The sequence below is a fragment of the Muscardinus avellanarius genome (genome assembly GCF_963383645.1).
Source record: "Muscardinus avellanarius genome assembly, chromosome: 17".
In the NCBI taxonomy this organism is placed as follows: Eukaryota; Metazoa; Chordata; class Mammalia; order Rodentia; family Gliridae; genus Muscardinus; species Muscardinus avellanarius.
The window spans coordinates 575,717-597,502 of NC_137803.1; the positions used below are offsets into that span (position 1 = coordinate 575,717).

The 21,786-nt window shown below is 41.5% G+C and overlaps 1 protein-coding gene across 2 annotated transcripts in view; it reads right to left on the minus strand.

The window, feature by feature from the left end:
• The window catches only part of ATP9B (ATPase phospholipid transporting 9B (putative)), a gene marked incomplete at both ends in the record, with an annotated part of 192,631 nt that overhangs the window by 139,499 nt on the left and 31,346 nt on the right, over positions 1-21,786 (minus strand). For both annotated transcript variants that reach the window (XM_080714481.1, XM_080714480.1), the window contains 2 exons: positions 6,567-6,625; positions 16,497-16,605. In XM_080714481.1, the coding sequence (XP_080570607.1) occupies positions 6,567-6,625; positions 16,497-16,605 (168 nt within the window). The remainder of the gene's footprint in view (positions 1-6,566; positions 6,626-16,496; positions 16,606-21,786) is intronic.

The window sequence follows — 21,786 nt, forward strand, 5'->3', positions numbered from 1 at the left end:
AGAGACGTCTAGTAAAAACATCTAACTAAAATAATGTCATGATTAAAATTTTTCTGAAGCAACTAATATGTGTAATTGTATATCAACAATTAATTTCAGTTGAAGCTCATGAGCCAGCCGTGGTATTTAGTGATGACTTACAAAATGTTTCACGTCTGAAAAATGTTAAGCCTGCCACTCCCATGACTTCTGTTGACCTGAACTCATACATACAACACAACAGTGGTTGCCTTATGAAGCTATGTCTTCCCATTAGACTGCAGGGTCCTGGAAGTGAGATGGCACTGGCCCGAGGCCCAACACAGAGCAGAGTGCACAAGTACATGAATGTGTGACTAAGCAAACAAACAAGGCCCCCAATGTGAAGAGAGAGAAGAAAGTAACTCAAGGTAGTATATGCACATACACACTTTTAAAAGACACTACTCATATATTTAATCATTATTTTAATAATTCTATCAGCTGGAAACACTAAAGGAAAAACAACCAAAAGAAAACTTATATACTTAAAATAAGAATTCTTCACGTAAGTCCACAAATGATGTATATTTCTGAGAACTAAGATTTATCTACATATGATAAATTGTTGACTTCTCAGTCAATAGTTAACAGAAACATATCTAAGTTACTAAGACTTTTGACACCTTGGATAGAGCTATTTCTTTGTAACACTAAGAAAGTTGTGTGACAAGTGAAGATCTGAGGGGCCCTCAGGTCAAGGAATCCGTGAAAACTAGAAAACATCTTTAACTAAAATGTAATAAAAATAAAAGATGAGTGTGATAGCCAAGGTCAGAAAAATGTCATCAGAAAAGTATGAATAGTTAGTGCAGACAATGGAGCAGAAAAAGGCTAAAAACCAAACAATCCAAGAGTTCCACATCCATACGAAAGCAGGAAGCCCAGCCGGGGGATGCCAAGCCGTGCACTGGAGGACTGGCTGCGCAGACAGCGCAAGCCCTGGCCTGTCGGCTCACAAAGGTGCCCAGAAGCCCCTACTCTAAGGCCCGGGCCTAGCTGGCAGCACTACAGGGAGGTGGTGGTAAGGCGGAAAGAAGCAGGGCCTCGCTGGAGGAACAGGTCCTGGGAGCTTTGCCCTGGACCTCTCCTCATCCCCCCCCCCCCCCAGATACCATGAGTTGAGCACTGCTGTTCCACCACAGGCCCACACAATGGGGCCAAGCCATTATGGGCTGAAACTCCTAAAATGGGGAGCCAAAACAACCCTTCCTCCTCCTTGGCTTTTCTCAGGTATGTCTGTCATAGCAACAGAAAGCTAACACACACACACACACACACACACACACACACACACACACACACCTGATAGATCAGTGTATACATAAATATATACATATATCAATAACAAACAGCAAGAAAGTAAATACTTTTAAATATGCTATTTCAGTGATAAAAAAAAAATCAAGTAATAAGGAGGTACAAGAGTTCCATGTAAAAATGTAAAACATTAAAGAAATTAAACTTAAATAGAACATATATTGTTTGGAAATTATTATTATTATTTTTTTTGCAGTACTGGAAATTGAATCCAGGGGATTCTACCTCTGAGCTACACCCCCAGCCCTATTTTTATTATTTATTTTGAAGCAGGGTCTCACTGAGTAGCTGACAATCCTCCTCTCCCAGCCTCCTTAGTACCGGGATTACAAGCAAGCACCACCACCTAGCTCCAGAAATTATATGCACAGTACTGCAAAGATGTCAAATGTCCATAAATTGATCCATACGTTCAACAAAAATCAATCAAAATCTTGGCATTTCTGGGGGTGGAAACTGACAAGCATTTCTTCTTCTATGCAGGGGAATGCTAAAGCCAAGGACTCTGCCCACAATACGTAAGGGCCTACCACCTGTCAAGAAAAGGAGAGCTAACTCAGAAAACTGCAAGACATTTTCATAGGCTCTGCAGAAAAGAGATTTACTAAACCATAAAAAACTGTGTCCAACTTCTTAGATTTAGGAAAAATGTACATTAAAATCACTACTGCTAATCATATGCCAGAAAAGCTGACTTTAAAAAGCTGAAAGTGCTAAGTGCTGGCAAGATCCTGATGAGGAGTGTGACAGGATACACCACTTTACACAGTCACCTGCATGTCCTAGCACCCAGCGCACATGCACAGCCCCACGCCATTTCACTCCTAGATACACATGCAATAGCCATGTGTGCAGGCATGTGCCAAAAGGCCAGTCAAAGGAAGCATCATTCATGATGGGCAAAAACTCTGAGCAACCCAGGTCTCCATCAACTTCCAAGAGTGCGCCCACCCTGCTTAAGGTCCCAAGGACCCTGGTCAAGAGGCCACTGGCCAGACATCAAGCTTTGCTTCTAGACTCTCACTCAATCATCCTAACTTTGGGTTACATTCTGAAATGAAGAAGTGTGAGCATGCCTTTCTCGAAACTGTTTCGGCTACTCTGGGTCACTCCCATTTCCATGTGGATTCTAGAATCAGCTTGTCAATTTCTGCAAAGAAGTCAGGTGGGATTTTGAGAGCAGTCAGCACGAAACTATATATCAATTTGGAAAGTGCTAACATTTTGACATCATTAATGCTTCTACCTATTGGCATAGGGCATCTTTCCACTCAGGTCTTCTTCAATATGTTTCACAAATTTTTGTAGTTTTCAAAGTACAAAGTTTGTGTTTCTCTTGCTAAATCTATCCTTAAGTATTTTATTCTTTTCTTAATTTCATTTTCAGACCATTATTCTTCATTCTCTAATTGTCTTATTTTCTCAAGGCACTCTTAAATAAACTAGAAAATTTCAGATTACTACTAGATATTGATTTTTCCTTCCCTTCAAGATCATGAATCACTTTATAGTAGGTTCATGTGTTTTCTTAATATGCTACACCATACTGTGGCTGAACACCAGTTATCTGTTTAGGATATTAGGACTATTTCTGATTTGGGGCTATTATGAATATTGTAGATGTAAACATTCCCCCACGGAATTTTATACCAACATAAAGTAACATTTCTCTCTCTCTCTCTCTCTCTCTCTCTCTCTCTCTCTCTCTCTCTCTCTCTCTCTTGCTCTCCCTCTCGCTCTCTCCCCCTCCCCCTCTCCCTCTCCCTCTCTCCCTCTCCTTCCCTCCCCCCCCCCTCTCTCTCTCTCTCTCTCTCGGCGGTACTGGGGTTCCTGGAAGCCCTTCTACCTCCGGGCTACACTCCCAGACCTATTTTATATCTTTTATTTGGAAATGGGGTCTCTTAAGCCAGTGCGGCTGACTTCGAACCTGCGTGATCCTCCTGTCTCCACCTCCCAAGCATGAGGATTACATGCATGCGCCACCATGCCTGGCTCTTTCTTTCTTTCTTTTTTTTATGTGGGGGCAAGGGAGATTGAACCCAGAGGCATTCTACCTCCAAGCTACATTTCCAACCCTATTTCATTTTTATTTTGAAACAGGGTCTTACTAAGTTGAGGAGGGCTTCACTAAATTGCTGAGTCTGACTTCAAACCTACGATTCTCCTGTCTCCGCCTCCCAAGTACCATTTCTCTGTGATAAAAGCACAGGAATTCAATTGCTGAGTTACATGAGGGATACATAATAAATTTTAAAGAAACTAACCTTTCGTGGTAACCATATGTAATAACCGTACCTTTGGCACCCCACAGGAAACATAATGTGACCCACCTTCTCCTCACTGTCGGTGCCATGTTTACATTAGCAGTTTTGATGTCTGCCTAGTGATGTCTCGCTGTTTTGATTCCACTTCCTCATAACTACTGGTGTTGAATTTCTTTTCCTGTGTTTATTTTCTCTCTGGAACTCTTTGACAAAATGTCCCTTTAAGTCTTTTGCCCATTTTCTAACTTGAATTTTCTTTCTTTTTTTTTTTTTTTGGTGGTACTGGGGATGGAACCCAGGGGTCTTCTACCTCCAGGCTACACTCCCAGACCTATTTTATATTTTTATTTGGAAACAGGGTCTCTTAAGCCAGCGAGGCTGACTTCGAACTTGTGCAATCCACCTGTCTCCACCTCCCAAGCACAGGGATTACAAGAGTGTGCCACCATGCCCGGCTAACTTGAATATTCTTCACTATTGAGTTTTGAGAGTTTTTACACATTGCAGATACAAATTTCTGTCAGATACACGGTTTTCAAATGTGTTCTCCCAATCTTCAGATTGGTTTTTTTTTATCATATTTACTTGGTATTTTACAAAGCACATTTTTTCATTTTAATGAAGTTCAATTTATTACTATTTTCTTTTATTTTTTTATGTATAATCTAAGAACTATGTTCTTTAACAAGTATAGTCCTTAATATTGGGGCTAAATAGAAAGGTTGAAACTCAGGGTTTTCTATCTGAGATACATATATTGAAAACATATTCAACATGCAAAAGTTGATTCATCTGAAGAAACTGGAGCTAAGGATAATTCTGTCGTTCAACACTATTATCAAGAGATATAAAATATAGAGAGAATATATATAAATTCTAAAAATATACATGTAAGGAAGTAGAATCCAAGATTAATAACAATACTCATTATTAGAGAATCTGCATCAGGCTGTCAGTTGAAGAACAAATAAAAATACCAAGTAAAAACTATTAACAAAAGTATAAGAATTAATAAAAAAAAAACAGTAAAGGAATTCACATTACTCTCCTAAATTATTGCATGAACTTGTCAGGTTGAGAAGACAGAACTTGTCAGGTTAAAATGGGATAGGAAGCTCTTTCATACTGCCAGCAACATTTCACTCAATCTACTCTGCCCTCAAAATATCAACTCTATTCTACAAACATAAAACAGCTTAAAATTCCCTACATGAGCCACGTTGAAACTGCTAACAACCCTTACCTGAATATCGCTTCCTCCTCTTTTTAGTCTATTACATCATATTTTAAATATAACAAGTTGGGCATGGTGTTCCAGGCCTGTAATCCCAGTGCATAGGAGGCTGAAACAGGAGGTTGGCAGGTTTGAGGTCAGCCACACCAATTCAGTGAGCCCCTCAGTAAATTAGTGAGACCCTGTTTCAAATAAAAAAATTTTTAAGTGGCTGGGGGCTGAGCTGGGCATGGTGGCACATGCTTGTAATCCCAGCATTCGGGAGGCTGAGACCGGAAGATCGCGGTTCGCGGACAGCCAGAGCTACTTAGTTATGCCCTCTGCAACTTAGTGAGAACCAGTTTCAAATTAAAGAATAAAAAAACTAGGGCAGGGGGTATAGCTCGGAGGTCAAATGCTCCTGGGTTCCATCCCCAGACCCGCAAAAAAAAAAAAAAAAAAAAATTGGCTAGGGGTGCAGCTCAGAGAATGCCCCTGGGTTCAATTCCCAGTACCAAATAAATAAATGGACAAAAACCCAATAATAACAAAAGGCTCGGAGGTAGAGTATATCCTTAGTACTCATGAGGCCCTGGGTTCAAAACATTAAATATAACAAAAGGTATTTAAAGTTACATAACTATTAACAGAGCAGATATATAGCCTGTGAGGGAGACAGAAAAAGAACTGTTATAAAAACAGACAATTATAGTGTCATGAGTCATCTCTAGTCAGCATTCATCTTACAGAGACGTGTAAAGGGATATGCGTAAGGATTTCACTACAGCATTTTGTAATAGGAAAAAAAGAGGAAACTCTCTGGAAATGGAATGGAATGAAAAGTTGAACTGGCAGTATCCATCCAGCACTGTGGAAAGAGTGATAAAGCGTTGCGCCTGGCTTACCCTTTTGTGTAAAAGCAAGCCACATGGTCGAGCATGTCCTGCGCACAGCTTGATGGATCAGGACTGTCTCAGTGGCAGGAGGGAGAGACCTCAGCAGGTGTGCCCCACGGCCCTGCTGCTCCACGGGAGGCCTGATGAGAGGCTGTCCGGTAAACTGATCACAAAGCTGCTCTCGCGCCTCAACAAAAAGCCTACAGTGACACGCCAGAGTGCAGATGGCAAGCGCGGCCACCCTGGAGGGGGCAGCACCCTGGGCACTGACGCCCAAGCACATGGGCACTACAGTGGCAGGGGCTCCTGCATCCCAGGAGCAGAAGAGACGGCTCCAGAGGGAGGCCCTCACGCCACACCGACCATCCAGCCGCTCTCCTGACAGTTCCCCCTCCTGTTCTGTTTTGTTTTCTAAGTGACTTCTTGCTCAAAATCACCTCAACTTTTTCTCTTCTAATGCTTTCACGTCCATCGGCCTGCCCTCTTTAAATTTTCAACCCTGAGAATTACATCCAATAATTATGCAAGCAGAGCTATCTGTAGCGGGAAGGCCAAATCAGCAGTGGAGTATTACAGGTCCCAACACAGTTCTATGGTGGAAGGAAACAAAGCAACACTGATCAGTTAACTCAAGTCTTATTTTGGACAAAAATCCGACTTTACCTGCATAAACTGAAATACACTTCAGCAAAATAAACAGAATATCCAAATACCTAGGTATTTGTTTATGTACATCAAATCTTACAAACGGACATTAGGACTTAGAGCTCCTGTCTCAAACAACTTCCCTGAGAGTTACTTAAATGTTAACGGCTGGAGTGTACATAGGCCTAGAATATATTAAAAAGTACTAACCTTTTCTACTATGATGAGGTCTCCAACTTGTATGTCTGAACTCTTAACTTGCACTTTACCTTAAAAAGAAGAAGAGGTACAATCAACTCCAGGAAGCAACGGTACACTAGACATCAACTTTCACGTGAAAAATTACCTTTAAAATGATTCTAGAGCCAAAACAGAAAGAAAAACATCTGAAATTTGTCTACACTTGTATTTTCAGAATAAATTTCAGATAGACATAGTCACTAATAATTAACTTCTTTAGTTAACTACTAAACACAAATAATTAAGTATGCTCCAATGAAACCAGCAATAATCTCCTCACAGTCGTTGGGAAGAGGATACCATTTGGAAGATTCTTCCTGTTCACTGTCAATGTAGCAGTTCTCAGTCAAGTTACCCGTGATCAGAAACATTAATAAATAAAATAATTTGATGACTAAAACTGAATAACATGGAGATGTAAAAATCCTTAATATTATGAATGGCATTTATTGGCATAAAACTCAGAAAAAAAATTAAGCAAATTTTTTATGTATAGTCATCTTCTACCAGTAGTTTCACCAGTACAGTACAGAACTAACACTCATATCTAAATATTTGTTATTAAAAGGGATTCTTCTACATCTGAGTAAATCCTAAGACCATCCACACAATGTCTAGAAAAGAAAAGCCATCGACAAAGATGAATCTATTCTAGACTCCAGTACCTACAAAGCATGGCATGCCACGGGACACGGGGGAGAGTCACCGAGCGCCAAGCCAAGGCAGCATTCCTGCTCCCCACTGCCCTGGTCCCCTCTGTACCACCGCCGTCCAGGACCATTGACAACCTGGTGGGGGTCCATTTTATATTTCTGCAACTACTGCCCTAACATAGGAAAGTGTTCATTTCTTCTTACATTCGGGTTATTCTGTAGTTAGCAGAACCAGAGGTAAGTTCATATTACTTTACCAAAACCTAACATGACCAGTCTGAACATGGCCCGGTAGGCTCATGTGCAACTCATTACAAAACATGATTCCCCAGCCGACTCTTAGAGTAGCTGAGTTTTGCTGGAAGGGTACCCCAGCAATGCTTGCTACTGAGGGAGGGACAGAGACGGCACTGGACCACGTATGGGGAGGGTAGGGCAGGAAAGACACATGGGACACACGTGGGACGGCATCATTTGAAGAGATCTGGCAGCTTCTCTGCCATAATATAAGCTCACTTCTGAGCAGAATCCCCAAGGAGTAGACCACAGAACAAGAACAGCAGGACAGTGTGTGCTGAGGCAAAGTACTTCAGGGAGGAGGGGGCGAGGCATCTTCCAGGATGTAAGGGAGACAGCATGACCAGGACCAGGAAACACAGGAGAAGCCGGAGCAGAGGACCAGGGCCAGAACACAGGGCCACCGGCACTGCTCACAGAGCTTGAGGCTTCGTCCCAACGGAAGCCAAGAGGAACCAAAGGCTTGTAAGCAATGAAAGGACAATTAGATTCATGTCTCACAAGTACGTGAGCAACTACTATATGGAAAAGATGAAGCAGCAAGAAGGCTGTTTCCTGCTTCAGGCAAGAGAGGTGATGGCCGGACCAGACAGACTGTTACGGCCAGGCTGGGGCTAGAGGTGGCGCTGAGGCTGGGGCAATTTTATTTCTTTCCTTAAATAGGAAAGTGCACCTTTTCACTTAAAAGAAGCACCTCAGTTGGGGGGGGGGGTGCACACTTGTAATTCCAGTATTTGGGAGGCCGAGACAGGAGGATTGCAGGTTTGTGGCCAGCCTCGTCTATTTAGTGAGGGCCTCTGCAACATAGTGAGACCGTTTCAAAAGAAAAAAAAAAAAAAATAGGGCTGAGGGCGTAGCTCAGAGGTAGAATGTCCTAGGTTCTATGCCCAGTACCGCAGGGTGCCTGAGCAGGAACATGCGACCTCCTGACAGGCCATCTGGTCACTGAGGTGCGCACCAGGTAAGCAGCATATATGGCCCGGATGCACACCCAGCTCCCTGTATATTGTTCATGTAAAAAACTAAGACTTTAAAAGTTGAACAACTGCAAGGTGTTGATAAAAAGCAGTAAGATACATAGGAATAAAGAAGTCAGTCTCCAGGGTGCTGTTCCTTTTGGCAAGCAGACTGGAACACCAGAAGCAAGTAGGCATAAGAACACCCCCTCACACTCACACACAGCAACCAGGGTCAGAGACAAAGGCTTTTACTCACTCATGTGTGAATATTTCCAAGCATGTTCAATGAAATACCAGAACTACTCCAAGAAACAGCTAATAAGCTGGAAAACAATTATCATAAGCTGTAGGAAGGAACCACAGCACAAATTAACTTCCATTCTAAATATAAAGTCCCAGGTTAGCTATAGGTTTAAGTTTGGAATAAATACTAATAGTGATCTAACCTGAGACTTGGTGGTTAGTTACAACATAAACAACAACAAAAACGCAAAAACTCACTTTATTCTATCTGCACAGAACACTGCATGATCTTTAAAAAGCCAAGTTCAGAACTAATTTATATTCTAATCTCACGAGGCCAGCACAGTGCCTAACACATAGTAGCCACTTAGCAAATAAATTGTGATCGAGCCTAGCGGACAACTACAGCCAAGACTCAAAACTTCCACACCGCTACCTAGTAATGGAAACACACACTCAACACTGGTTCTTAAGAACCCAAGGGGAGTGGCTAGCAGAGCCAGTCCTCCTGGCTGCAGGCTCTGCAAGAGCTGCTGACGGGAGGAGGGTCTACTCATCCCGCCTCATTGACTCTGCCTCAGAGAAGACGGTGATGAGTGGTCCTGGTCCGCGAGCAATAAACCAGCAGGAAGGGAGTGAAGAGGCTGCAACAGGTAGGCGACCCTCACAAGCCAAAGATAACAATTCAAAATCACCCCAGCATGGCTATGATAAATACTAGACTTAAAATATTTTCTGCTTCTAAACAAAATATCCTCAGGATATTAGCATGCTTAAAATAAGGTGTTTGCCAGGCGTGGTGGCGCACACTTGTAATCCCCGCGCTTGGGAGGCAGAGACAGGAGGATCACGCAGGTTCGAAGCCAGCCGCGCGCGCTGGCTTTAGAAGACCCTGTTTTCAAATAAAAATGTAAAAATAAGTCTAGGAGTGTAGCCCGGAGGTAGAAGGGCTTCCAGGAACCCCAGTACCACCAAAAAAAATTAAAAATAAAAAAATAAAAATAAAAAAAAATAAGGTGTTCTTAAAAGAAAAAAATAAATCATTTTTTTCTATAAGAGTGTGCTTGAGAACTCTGAATATAAAGAGCTCCAATTGCTGTAAATATGATACAATGAAAGCCACAGAAAAATAGAAGAAGAAGTTGCCATAAATGCCAGTCAAATAGATCATGGTGAAATATTTTAAATTAAGGAGATAAATAGCAAATATTTCTTACTAAAAAATGAATTTTAAACTGTAACCAGTAAGTCTAAACAGATAATATTATACTCTAGATTTTATCTGCATCAAAATGAACAACCCAGGAAGCAATGTGCAGTTGAAAGAACATTGGGTTGGAAGTCAGAGCGACCTAAGTTCAAGTACCAGCTTTGCCAAAACTGCTGTGACTTAGGCAAGTTACTTAGTATGAGCTTCACGTTTCCTTCTAGAACTTGAGATAATACTGATCTACCTTGGATGATGGTGGCTCTAAGATTTTGAATGTTATCGGACACAAAAGAAAGTCAAGATACAACTATCATCATCACCATCATCATCATCCACATGGAAAACTTCCAACTTCTCAGTTCACCAGCAATGAGGACTGATTTTATTTAAAAGTAGATTTCTGTTTGTATCTGAAATAAACCTTCTGAGGACTGTGTGTGTGTGTGTGTGTGTGTGTGTGTGTGGTACTGGGGATTAAACCCAGGGACATTCTACCTCCAAGCTACACCCCCAGCCCTAATTTTTATTCTTTATTTTGAAACAGGGTCTCAGTAAGTTGTGGAGGACCTCACAAGTTGCTGAGGCTGTCCACGAACCTGCAATCCTCCTGTCTCAGCCTCCCAAATACTGGGATTAAAAGCATGCACCACCACGTCCAGCTATTCTGAGGACTTTTAAGTACTTTACGTACCACAGAATGGATAAAGGCATAATAGTAACGTGTTTCTCAACATATTATGCCATTTTTAGGCAAAAGTTATATAACGGTCATTTTAAGGTGAATAATTCAGCGACATTTGCTATGTCCACAATGTTGTACACCAAGGCTATGAAGTTCCAAAGCACATTTGCCACCCCAGAAGGAAACCCTACACCCATGAAGCAGCTGCTCCGTTCTCTTCCTCCTGCAGCTCATGACAAACCACTAATCTGCACCCTCCCTCCACGGACTCTGTCAAGGGAACCACACACCATGTGCTTTACCTGGCTTCCTTCCCACAGCGTGTTTCTGAGGTGCATCTATGCTGCAGCTGCCTCAAACGCAGGCCTGAATGCACTCCCACAGAGGGGCACACCAGTGCGCACACCACCTTCCACCTGCCAGCTGCTGTGAGTAGTGCTACAGTGAAAAGGTGGAGGTGTGCTGGGCCCTCTTTTAAACGGTATGCTTATGTGAGAAACTGCAGAAAATTGTTTCCACGCTGCTAAAGCAATTTACATTCCCACAAGCAGTTTCTCGAGGTTTCATCCACGCCTTTGGTTTGGAGCTCCTGATGCCAGCCACCCTGGGTGTGTGCAACACCTCTCTAGGCTTTGCTCTGCGCTTCCAGGGAGCCAAGACGTCAGCTCCTCACCCCTTTCAGTGAGGGCTGGCTACTTCTCTATCTTCTTTTGAGAAATGTCTACTCTGATCTGTCATTTTAAAAGTAGGTTCTTTACATATGCTGGATACAGGACTTATCAGATATATGACATACAGATATTTTCTCCTATTCTGGAAATTGTCTTTTTTTTTATAATGCCCTTAAATGGACAAAACCCTATCAGCCTTTGCTTATCTTGGAATGTCTTAATTTCTATCAGTTTTCAATGATAGTTTTATAATTCTTGGTTAAAACTTTTTTCCTTTCATTAATTTTGTGGTGTGTGTGTGTGTGTGTGTGTGTGTGTGTGTGTGTGTGTGTATGTGTGTGTGTGTTTTACTGGGGACTGAACCCAGAGTCATTCTACATTCAAACTATAACTACAGCCCGATTTTATTAATTTGGAAACAGGGTCTAGCTAGGTTGTTGGGAGGAACACTAGTTGCTGAGGCTGTCCTTAACCTGTGACCCTCTTCACGCCATCACGCCTGGCTCTTTCATCAGATAGATTTATTTATTTATTTATTTATTTATTTATTTATTTATTTATTTGTGGTACTGGGGTTCCTGGAAGCCCTTCTACCACCAGGCTATACTCCCAGACCTATTTTATATATTTTTTAATTTGGAAGCAGGGTCTCTTAAGCCAGCAGTGCTGGCTTTGAACCTGCGTGATCCTCCTGTCTCTGCCTCCCAAGCGCAGGGATCACAAGCGTGCCCACCACACCCAGCCTTTCATCAGTTTTAAAGGTCACCCATTCCCTTGAGACCCCAGGGTCTCTGTGGTCTCCCTGAGTCCCCGTACACACCAGTCTCTTCTCTCCTGTAGACCTCAGCGCATGCTTAGTCTCTGAGTCCCAACAGTCTGATGATGTCTCAGCATGGCTCTCCTTCTGTGTCCCGCTTGGGCTCGCTGGAGCTCCTGGATGCAGTCTCACCAATCTAGGAAGTGCCTGGTCACTGCTCTCCCTGGCATCCGCCAGGATCCCCTGATGTGCACGCTGGTACACTTCATGCTGTACAACGTCTCTGCAGAGAACTCATATTCCTTCATTTGTTCTGCTCCTCAGACTGGATCATTTCAACGGCTAGAGGCCCAACATCACTGACTCTTCAGCAAATTCAAACCTGCTACTGAAACACTCCAGCGAATTTTCTTGTCACTTATACTTATGGGCTCCGGAATCCATTTCGCTCTTTGTATAGCTTATGCATCTTCATAATACCCTCCACTTGTTCATACACCACTCTCCTGATGCCTCCCAGCATGCCCCACGGCTTCCTGGGACTCCTTGAGCATAAATAAGACAGCTGATTTAAACTCCGTGCCTCACAGGTTCAGTGCCATGACTTCCACAAAGACAGTCTCTACCAATTTCTTATGTGAATGTTTCTTTGCATGCTTAACTTTTTTGTGTGGAAAACTGGACGATCCTGTAATTCTGGAAACCAGAGGTTTCAGATATTTCTCCCTCTTCTATCTTGGTTTTGTTGCTTTCTATATGCTGCAGCTGTGTTTGTTCAGTGGTTTTCTAAGTGAACTTTGTACAGTGTATATTCTTTGTCAAGTGTGGTCTCTGAAATCTCTCTCCCATTAGCCTATACTCAGCCAGTGTTTCAAGAGAGATTTCTTTAAATGTGAGGTGGGGGAGAGGAAGGAAACACAGCTAAACCTCTCCTGGTCTCTGCAGACTGGCTCTGTGTTCCAGGTCTCCCTCAGGACCTAGCAAGTGGCGAAGGCCATTTACAACTCTGCCTTAGCCTTCACTTCCTACCCACACTGAGCTCAGACGGCCACCACAAACAAGACAACGTCTCAGGTCTTTCCTGAACAGTCCTCCAGTTCCCAGCTGCCTGTGGGTCACAACTCTGCACTCTACACAGGCATTTCTGAATGCCAAAATTTCCCAAAGACATTCTCTCTTTTCAGCTTTTTCTGCCTGGCATACACTTGAGAACTGCCTGCTGCTCTCCACGTTTCTGCCGAGTGAGTTCCAAATTAGCTGAGCAAAGGACCAGCGCCTTGGGTTGGTCTTTCAAGTCATACACAGACTAGAGAGAGAGACAAATGCCATTCTCTCTAAATAACTGTGTTCTGCAAACTGAAATGTGGGCTGGAGGGCAGGCTGGGGTGGTCTTGGGAAGGCTGTACACTGCTCTGTAGTTGCCCCTTCCTGGGCTGAACACTCACACGGCTACCTTGACCCTCTGACTGCTGACCCCTAGGGTCTCTGCTTGGCCCCAGCGTACTGCTGCCCACTCTGCCTTTCCCACTGACAGCCCCACTTCATACAATTAACACACCAGAGACAAACTTTGCTCAGTCAGATACCAAAGTCAGAACAACCTTTGCCCTTTACAGTGCAATGCAAAGTCACATCAATTTCCTGGCCATTTGGAGTTCTTCCCAAGCTAAAGCTCACCTCCCTTCATGACTCGTCTTTTCTTCACTGTGCCACCACTTCAAGCACCGAAGCATTTTATTAATTTTTCAATTCTATGGAGAAATAATCTTTTCAACAAATGATACTGGGCAACTTGATATTCATGTAAAACATATAAACCCTGTATCTCACACCATGCAAAAATACTACTTGAAAATGAATCAAAGACCTAAGTGTAATATCTAAGACTATAAAACTCTTAGAAAGCCAGGCATAGTGGCGCACGCTTGTCATCCCCGCACTTGGGAGGCGGAGACAGGAGGATGGCACGGGTTCGAAGCCAGCCGCACTGGCTTAAGAGACCCTGTTTCCAAATAAAAATATATTAAAAAAAAATAGGTCTGGGAGTGTAGCCTGGAGGTAGAAGGGCTTCCAGGAACCCCAGTACCACCCCCCCAAAAAAAACTCTCAGAAAAAATATAAATATCACTGTAGAGCTGAGTTGGCCAATTGTTTCTTTGATATAACACCAAACACACAAGCAATAAAAGAATATAATAAACAGGTGAACTGGAATTTCACCAGAATTAAAAACATGGCCAGGCACAGTGATGCATGCCTGTAATTCCACAGACCTGAGAGGCTGAGGCAGGAGGATCACAAGTTTGAGGCCAGCCTCAGCAATTTACCAAGATACTGTCTCACAATAAAAAATAAAAAAGGCTGGAGATGTATCTCAGTGGCATTACACTCCCAGGGTCAATCACCAGTACCATAAAACAAACAAACTAAAAGTAAAACACATTTATGCAACAGAGGATACCATCAAGAAAGTGACAATACAACTCCACTGAATGGGAGAGAATATTTGCAACCATAAACCTGACAAGAGACTTACTCCAGAATATCCAAAGAACTCTCAGAACTCAGCAGCTAAGAGACAGTCTAGTTAAAAATGGCTGAAGGATGTGAACAGACAATTACCCAAAGAAGATACACATATGGTGAATAAAGAAAAAAGATACTCTCCATCATTAGTCATTAGGAAAATGTAAATAAAGCCAAGAACATACTAAGTCATACACACTGTAAGCAAAAAGTAATGGCTGTAATAAAAAGGCAGCCAGTGACAAATGCCGGTGTGGATGTGGAGAAATCGGAACCTTATACATCATCAGTGGGAATGGAAATGGGCCGCCAACCGGGAAAATTGGCTGGTAGTTCTTCAAAATGGTAACTTTCAGAATGATCGTCTAATCCAGTAATTTCATTTTACTCTTAGAAATATACCCACGAGCCGGGCATGGTGGCGCACGCTTGTAATCCCCGCACTTGGGAGGCTGAGGCAGGAGGATCGCACGGGTTCAAAGCCAGCCTCAGCCTAGAGTGAGGCTCTCAGCAACTTAGCGAGACCCTGTTTCCAAAATAAAGTATGAAATAGGCCTGGGAGTATAGCCTGGAGGTAGAAAAGCCCCTGGGTTCCACCCCCAGTATCACTAAAGAAAGAAAAGAAAAGAAATATATCCAAGAAAAATGAAAATGTTCATACAATTACTTGTATACAAAGGTTCATAGCAATGTTATTCATAATAATCACAAAGTAGAAACAACCCAAGTGTCCATCCACCAATGAATGGGGAAGCAGAATGTGGTGTACCATACTGTGGAATGCCACTTGTCACCAAAAAGAAATGAAGTAAAGATAAGGCATGGCTGCTGACGTACTCAGGGCTTCTGGAAGGTGAAAATCATTCTAAAATTAGATGACAACGATGGCTGCACAACTTTGTGAACATACCAAAAATCACTAACCTGTATATTTTAAGTGGATGAATTTTATGGTATGTGAAATGAGCTGTTAAATAATTTTGAAGGGTCTATTCCAGGTGGATAATCCACTGCACGTACTTACACGTGCAGAGGAGATACGGAGCCGCTCTGCACTTGGTTGGTGGTGGTCCCGGGCTACTCAAAGGCCCTGCTAGACTTCGGTGCCTCCCTCACTGCCGATGCTTGTGCTCACTCTCCCTTGCTCACGTGCCTTTCTGTAATGGCTTCCTCCACCCTCTTCCTAGTACTCTGCTTCTTTTTAAACTATGGACTGAACGCCAATACACAAGCCCTTTAAGACTTTAAGCTAAACAATGAAGAAGGTTAAAGGAGCACGCACCCATTCCCAAACTGGATCATGACATTTACTTCAGATGCTCAAAGGCCTTTTACTGAAGTATAGTTTAACCCCATGACATAAATGTCTGACCTTTTTAAGTGTATTTGAAATATAACACAAAGAAAATTTTAGACAAACTGACATTATGCTTGATAGAAAATACATATACACGAATTGGGTTCCACATGTGCCTAAGTAATATAACAAAGCACTTTATATAATTTTAACATATATATGCTTGTGGATACATATATCTGTGTATATATACAAATGTAAATGTACATACACGGAAACATAAACATATTTACAGATCCACATCTAAGCTTCTAGGACATGAATAGAATCTACCCTAGCGGGAAGAGGCCGCAGCCCAGTGGGAGAACACTCATTTTACAGGGGCAAGGCCTCGGGTTCGAGTCCCAGAACTACAAAAACAAAAAGAGAAGGAAAAAATACCCTGAAATCGCATGTATCATATATTATAAGAAAATTAGTTAGATGTCATATACAATTACATAATGCTATTTTCAAGAACAACTTGGACAAGGTTCCTTCTGTTAATTCTAAAGTGATGATTATTTTAATGAAATGCTAGGTAGGATTAACAGTGTCCAGCTAACCTCTTACTGTAAGCTTGCTATACATTTGTGAATTTACTTCCTTATCTCGCTGAAACCGCCGAAATTCATCAATTGCTTCACGTGTGATAGTAACAGCCAAGACAAATCCCTACAAAACAAAATAAAATAAGGTATTAGAAACAGAACTTTAAGAAAAAAATGAAAAATTTCTTTAGTTTTACTTTTCCTTAAATTTATATTACTATCTAAAACATAAAATAAATTAAGATAAAAATACTACAAATAAATATAATATGCAGTAAAAATGTACAACCCTTAGAACAACAAAGAAACACTTTTTTTTTTTTTTTTGCGAGTCTGGGGATGGAACCCAGGGGCATTCTACCTCCAAGCTACATCCCCTGCCCTATTTTTTATTCTTTATTTTGAAACAGGGTCTCACTAAGTTGCAGAGGGCCTAAGTAGCTGAGGCTGTCCTCAAACTGTGATCCTCAAGTCTCAGCCTCCCGAATGATGGGATTACAAGCGTGCACCACTTTTAAATTCCTATCATACGTACTTTAGGACAAACAACAGAAAATACTTAGTAACCTAAACAAAGAGAAATTACCAATCTTTAGTAAACCAATGAATTACATTTAGAGCACTCAAGCATTTAAATATCAAATTAACAATAACCTAGAAATCTTATAACTTCCATGCTTCAATCTTTCTGATACATATATGTGTGTGTATACCCCAACACACACACACACACACACACACACACACACACACACACACACACACACACGGCTAAATTCAATGGCCCATTGGGGAATGTGTCCTCTATTGCCATCAAAAAGTGTTTTCTGTTGAGTTTCCTATTAAAAAGCCCTTTGTATGGATGACTCAGAAATGGCAGAGGGAGTGCTCATTTTCCCACTCAAGATCAACCTGGCAACCTGTGTCTTTTACCTCTGCTGGCCCCTCTATGCTCTCCCCACCTGCCGTGCACCAAGTCTTCACTGTCCGTGTCCATGCGTGCACACAGAGGCCTTCTGGACCATTACTACCCTAAGCTCACCTCAACTTCCTTTCACTACAGCTCAAGTCAAACTACAGCACACTTAGTTCTTACATTTAGGTCTACTTTAATGTATTATTACACACATTTCGGTCTATTTACATATATCACATACATTTAGATCTATTTACATATGCTATTCATATGTTATTTAGGCTTATTTACATTTAGGTCTATTTACAATTAGTTCTTACATTTAGGCCTATGATCCATTTTATGTTACTTTTTGTGTTCAATGTGAGGTAGGGGTCCAACTTTGTTGGTTTACATGTGGTTACCCAGTTATTCAAACATTTCTTTTTTTTTTTTTTTTTTTGCGAGTCTAGGGATGGAACCTAGGAGCATTTGACCTCCGAGCTACACCCTCTGCCATTTTTTTTTAACTTTTTATTCTTTATTTTGAAAAAGGGTCTCACTGAGTTGCAGAGGGCCTCACTAAGTAACTGAGGCTGTCTGTGAACCACGATCCTCCAGTCTCAGCCTCCTGAATGCTGGGATGACAAGCATGCGCCACCACACCTGGCTTAAACATCAATTCTTAAAAAGACTTTTCTTTCTCCGTCAAACTACACTGGTGCCCTTAATGAAAATCAATTCAAATATAGAGGTTTATTTTTAATTCTTTCATTGGTCTGTGCAGCCATCTTTATGTTAACACTGCACTGTCTTGATGATTTTAGTTTTGAAGTGGGTAAGTATAGGTACTGGTCCTCCCTCACATTATCCAATCAATTTTAAAATCCGCCTGTGAATTTCTGGGGAAAAAAAGCCAGCGGGGATTCTGATGGGTCTTGAATTGAATCTATAGATCAATCTGGAGAATACTGCCATTTAACAATACTGTCTGAATAGATGACTTTCCCTTTACTCAGACCATTATTAATGTATTTTCAAAAGTGCTTTAGTTTCAGTGTATAATTTCACACTTAATCTAAGTTGATTCCTAAGATTTTTCTTTTTGAGGTTACTATAAAGGGAAATGTTATCATGATTTCATTTTCAGATAGTTATTGGCAGTTTATAGAAATACTAACTTGTGTTTCTCGGTATGGGTTCCATAGGGTTTCTCCCTGTACAAGACCATTCCATCTATGAAGAGAGTGAGTTTTTCTTCTAACTTCCAAACTAAATACCTTTTCCTTCTTTTCTTACCTTACTGTCCCATTCTCTTTACCTTCCATAATGTCAAACAGAAGTGATGGGAGCAGATGTCTTTGCTTCTGATCTAAGGGGGAAAGTACTCAGAATGGTACTGTGTGACATGGTATTAATTGTGAGAAATACTATGTTTTAAGAAGACATTTTTATGTTATGATCAAGAGTTTCCATAATTAAGAGAAAAAAGCACTACAAGAAATTTTAGACAGTTTCTCCAAATCTGACAGCTTGCATGACAAAGCAGCAATAAAATAAGAGTTGTTACCAAAAAACTTATTAGAACAAATAAGAACTTACATATAAATTCATTATTTTATTAGAACTAGAGCTAGCAAAAAAAGAAAAAAAGAAAAGCAGCAGATACTTCCCCACCAAGAAAAAAAAAGCTCTAAGAAATTCATGCATACTTAATTAAGCAGTTGCATTTCTAGAAAATTACCTTAAGGGAAAAAAATCAAGGACCTCACCATGAAAAACTACAAACATTCTGAACATCCTCAAATAAAAAACTCACGGTACATTCATGAGGAAACACTGTATTTCCTTGATTCAAAGATGCCACTGGTTTTTTTTTTTTTTTTTTTTTTTTTGGTGGTACTTGGGTTCCTGGAAGCCCTTCTACATCCAGGCTACACTCCCAGACCTATTTTTAAATTTTTATTTGGAAACAGGGTCTCCTAAGCCAGCACGCGCGGCTGGCTTCGAACCTGCGCGATCCTCCTGTTTCTGCCTCCCAAGCGCGGGGATTACAAGCGTGCGCCACCACGCCCGGCCTGCCACTGGTTTTAAGACACATCACTATTATACTAGTGGACCTTCGGTGGGAAGCAACACCACTGCAGATCCGCACACTGTCACTCACCGCTCCATGTCAGTAATACGAAAAATATGCCAAGCATATTTTATTTACAAATTGTAGGCAGAAAAGTGTTTTTAATCAAGAGATAACATAATAATCAACTGAGAATTTTTTCCACAATAAGGTGAAGGTGTTTTGCAACACAGATTTGCTCGGACCCTATCTGAAATGTGTACCTTTTCTCTATTCTCAGGGAGTAGGTCACAGAGATATGTTATTTAAACTCTCCAGGTGACTAATTTTCACCCCCTCAAACCTATGGCTAAAAGGCAATACAAGTTAATTCCAAATTCAGTAAGAAATCATAAACTACACACAAAAATGCTACTTCTTATTGCTTTTAAGAACTCATATGCCCCTGCTTCTGGCAGAGTCCTTTGAGAAGATAGAATAAGGTGAGGAAGGCCCCAGTTTCTGAGGACAGAAGCTAAACACTCTTTGGAGGAAACAGTGCTGGTCACATGCTCCATCTAAATTTCTGTAATGCTACACTTTTATTAGAAAATGGTGAAATCAACTTAACTTTTTGTGTGTGCGTGTGTGTGGCACTGGGGATTGAAGCCAGGGGCATTCTACCTCTGAGCTACACCTTAGCCCTATTTTTTATTTTGAAACAGGATCTCACTAAGTTGCAAAGGGCCGCACTAAGCTGAGGCTGGTCACAAACCTGTGATCCTCCTGGATTTTACAAGCTGAATAACAAAGCCATATTTCCAAATCAAGGGTTTAGCTGAGTAAATCACAGAGACATGGGATCTGTACCTCTGACAGGTGTCAGCTCCTGTGTGCCCTATGGCCAGGGAAGCGGATGCTATTTCCTTCTAACCACTACAGTCAACAATCAACAGGCCTCGCGTTAACAGTCTGTATCTTCTGAATTTTTAGTTGGCCACGCAGGTTGTTAGTCTACAGATCTGGGTCAGAGACTTAAGCTATAGTGCTACTCCCTAAAAGCCCAAATCACAAACAGTGAAGGCGGTAGTGAAATACTGTTGTCTGTGGCCGTTCTGAGGCCATTCTCTTTTCTCTCCAGATAAAAGAGCCTTGGGGAGCAAATGCCAAAATACTGTCAGTTTACCTTTAAGGGTCACAGACTTTTCTAAGCATTCTCAACAAGTAACCTCTTTACAATGTCTCACAAGCCTTCTGAAACCCTTCCCTTGGCTTCTGAAGCTGAGCCACAGCAGAGTGGAACCTTCGCCATGCCGTACAGCCAACTGACGCAGGTGGCCCTGGACCGCAGCATTCCTGGTAAAAGTTTTATTCTTCCTTTTCATACGTCACTAACACCTCCATGCAGACACTCACACAATGAGGGAAGAGAACTGCGGGGTGCACACCTGTAATACCAATAGATGGGTGGCTGAGCAAGAAGACCAAAGGTTTAAGACCAGCCTCAGCAACTTAGGAAGAGTCTCAGCAACCTAGCAAAACCTTGTTTCAAACAAAAAAGTTAATATAAAAAGGGCTGGGGGTATAGCTCAGAGATAGAATGCCTCTGGGTTCGATCCCTAATACCACAGAAAAAAGACAAAGATGGTAGATAGAAGAATTTTAATATCAGGCTGTAAATCAGAGTCCCCACAAACTCATCCCTCATCGACACAGCCCATCTGGTTACCAATTACATAAGAAACCTTATGAATGTCATAGGGTTAAAAATCCAGAGCAAGTCAGGTGCAGTAGTGCACAAATACAAACTACTTAAGAAGCTGAGGCAGGAGAACTGCAAGTTCAAGGCCAGCCAGGACAACTTAGTAAACCATGTTTGGGGATATAGCTCAAGGGTAGAACACTCAGTTCAATCCCCAGCACCAAAAACTCTAGTTATACCAGAGTTAATAATAATAATGACAAAAATCAAAAACAAAATACAGGTAATTACATTTTTGCTTTAAATTTTCAAGAATTTGTGTTCTCAGACTGTCACTGTTTAAGCTAAAATAAATTTTAATCCAAGATGCAAATTGTATTTAAACGTTAAACACAATGATGTAAACTATAAGAAGCAAAAGGGGCTAGAAATAAACATGTAATATGAGTAAGGTTGTTCTTAGCATTATCAAGTATTTTCTCTCTGTTCTAAATTTCTGTAATGCTGTACTTTTATTAGAATGATGAAATTGGCCGGGCGTGGTGGCGCACGCTTGTAATTCCCGCGCTTGGGAGGTAGAGACAGGAGGATATGCATGTACATAAGGGATCAAGAATGATAAAATGGTCAATTACAACAAAGTCTGTAACAG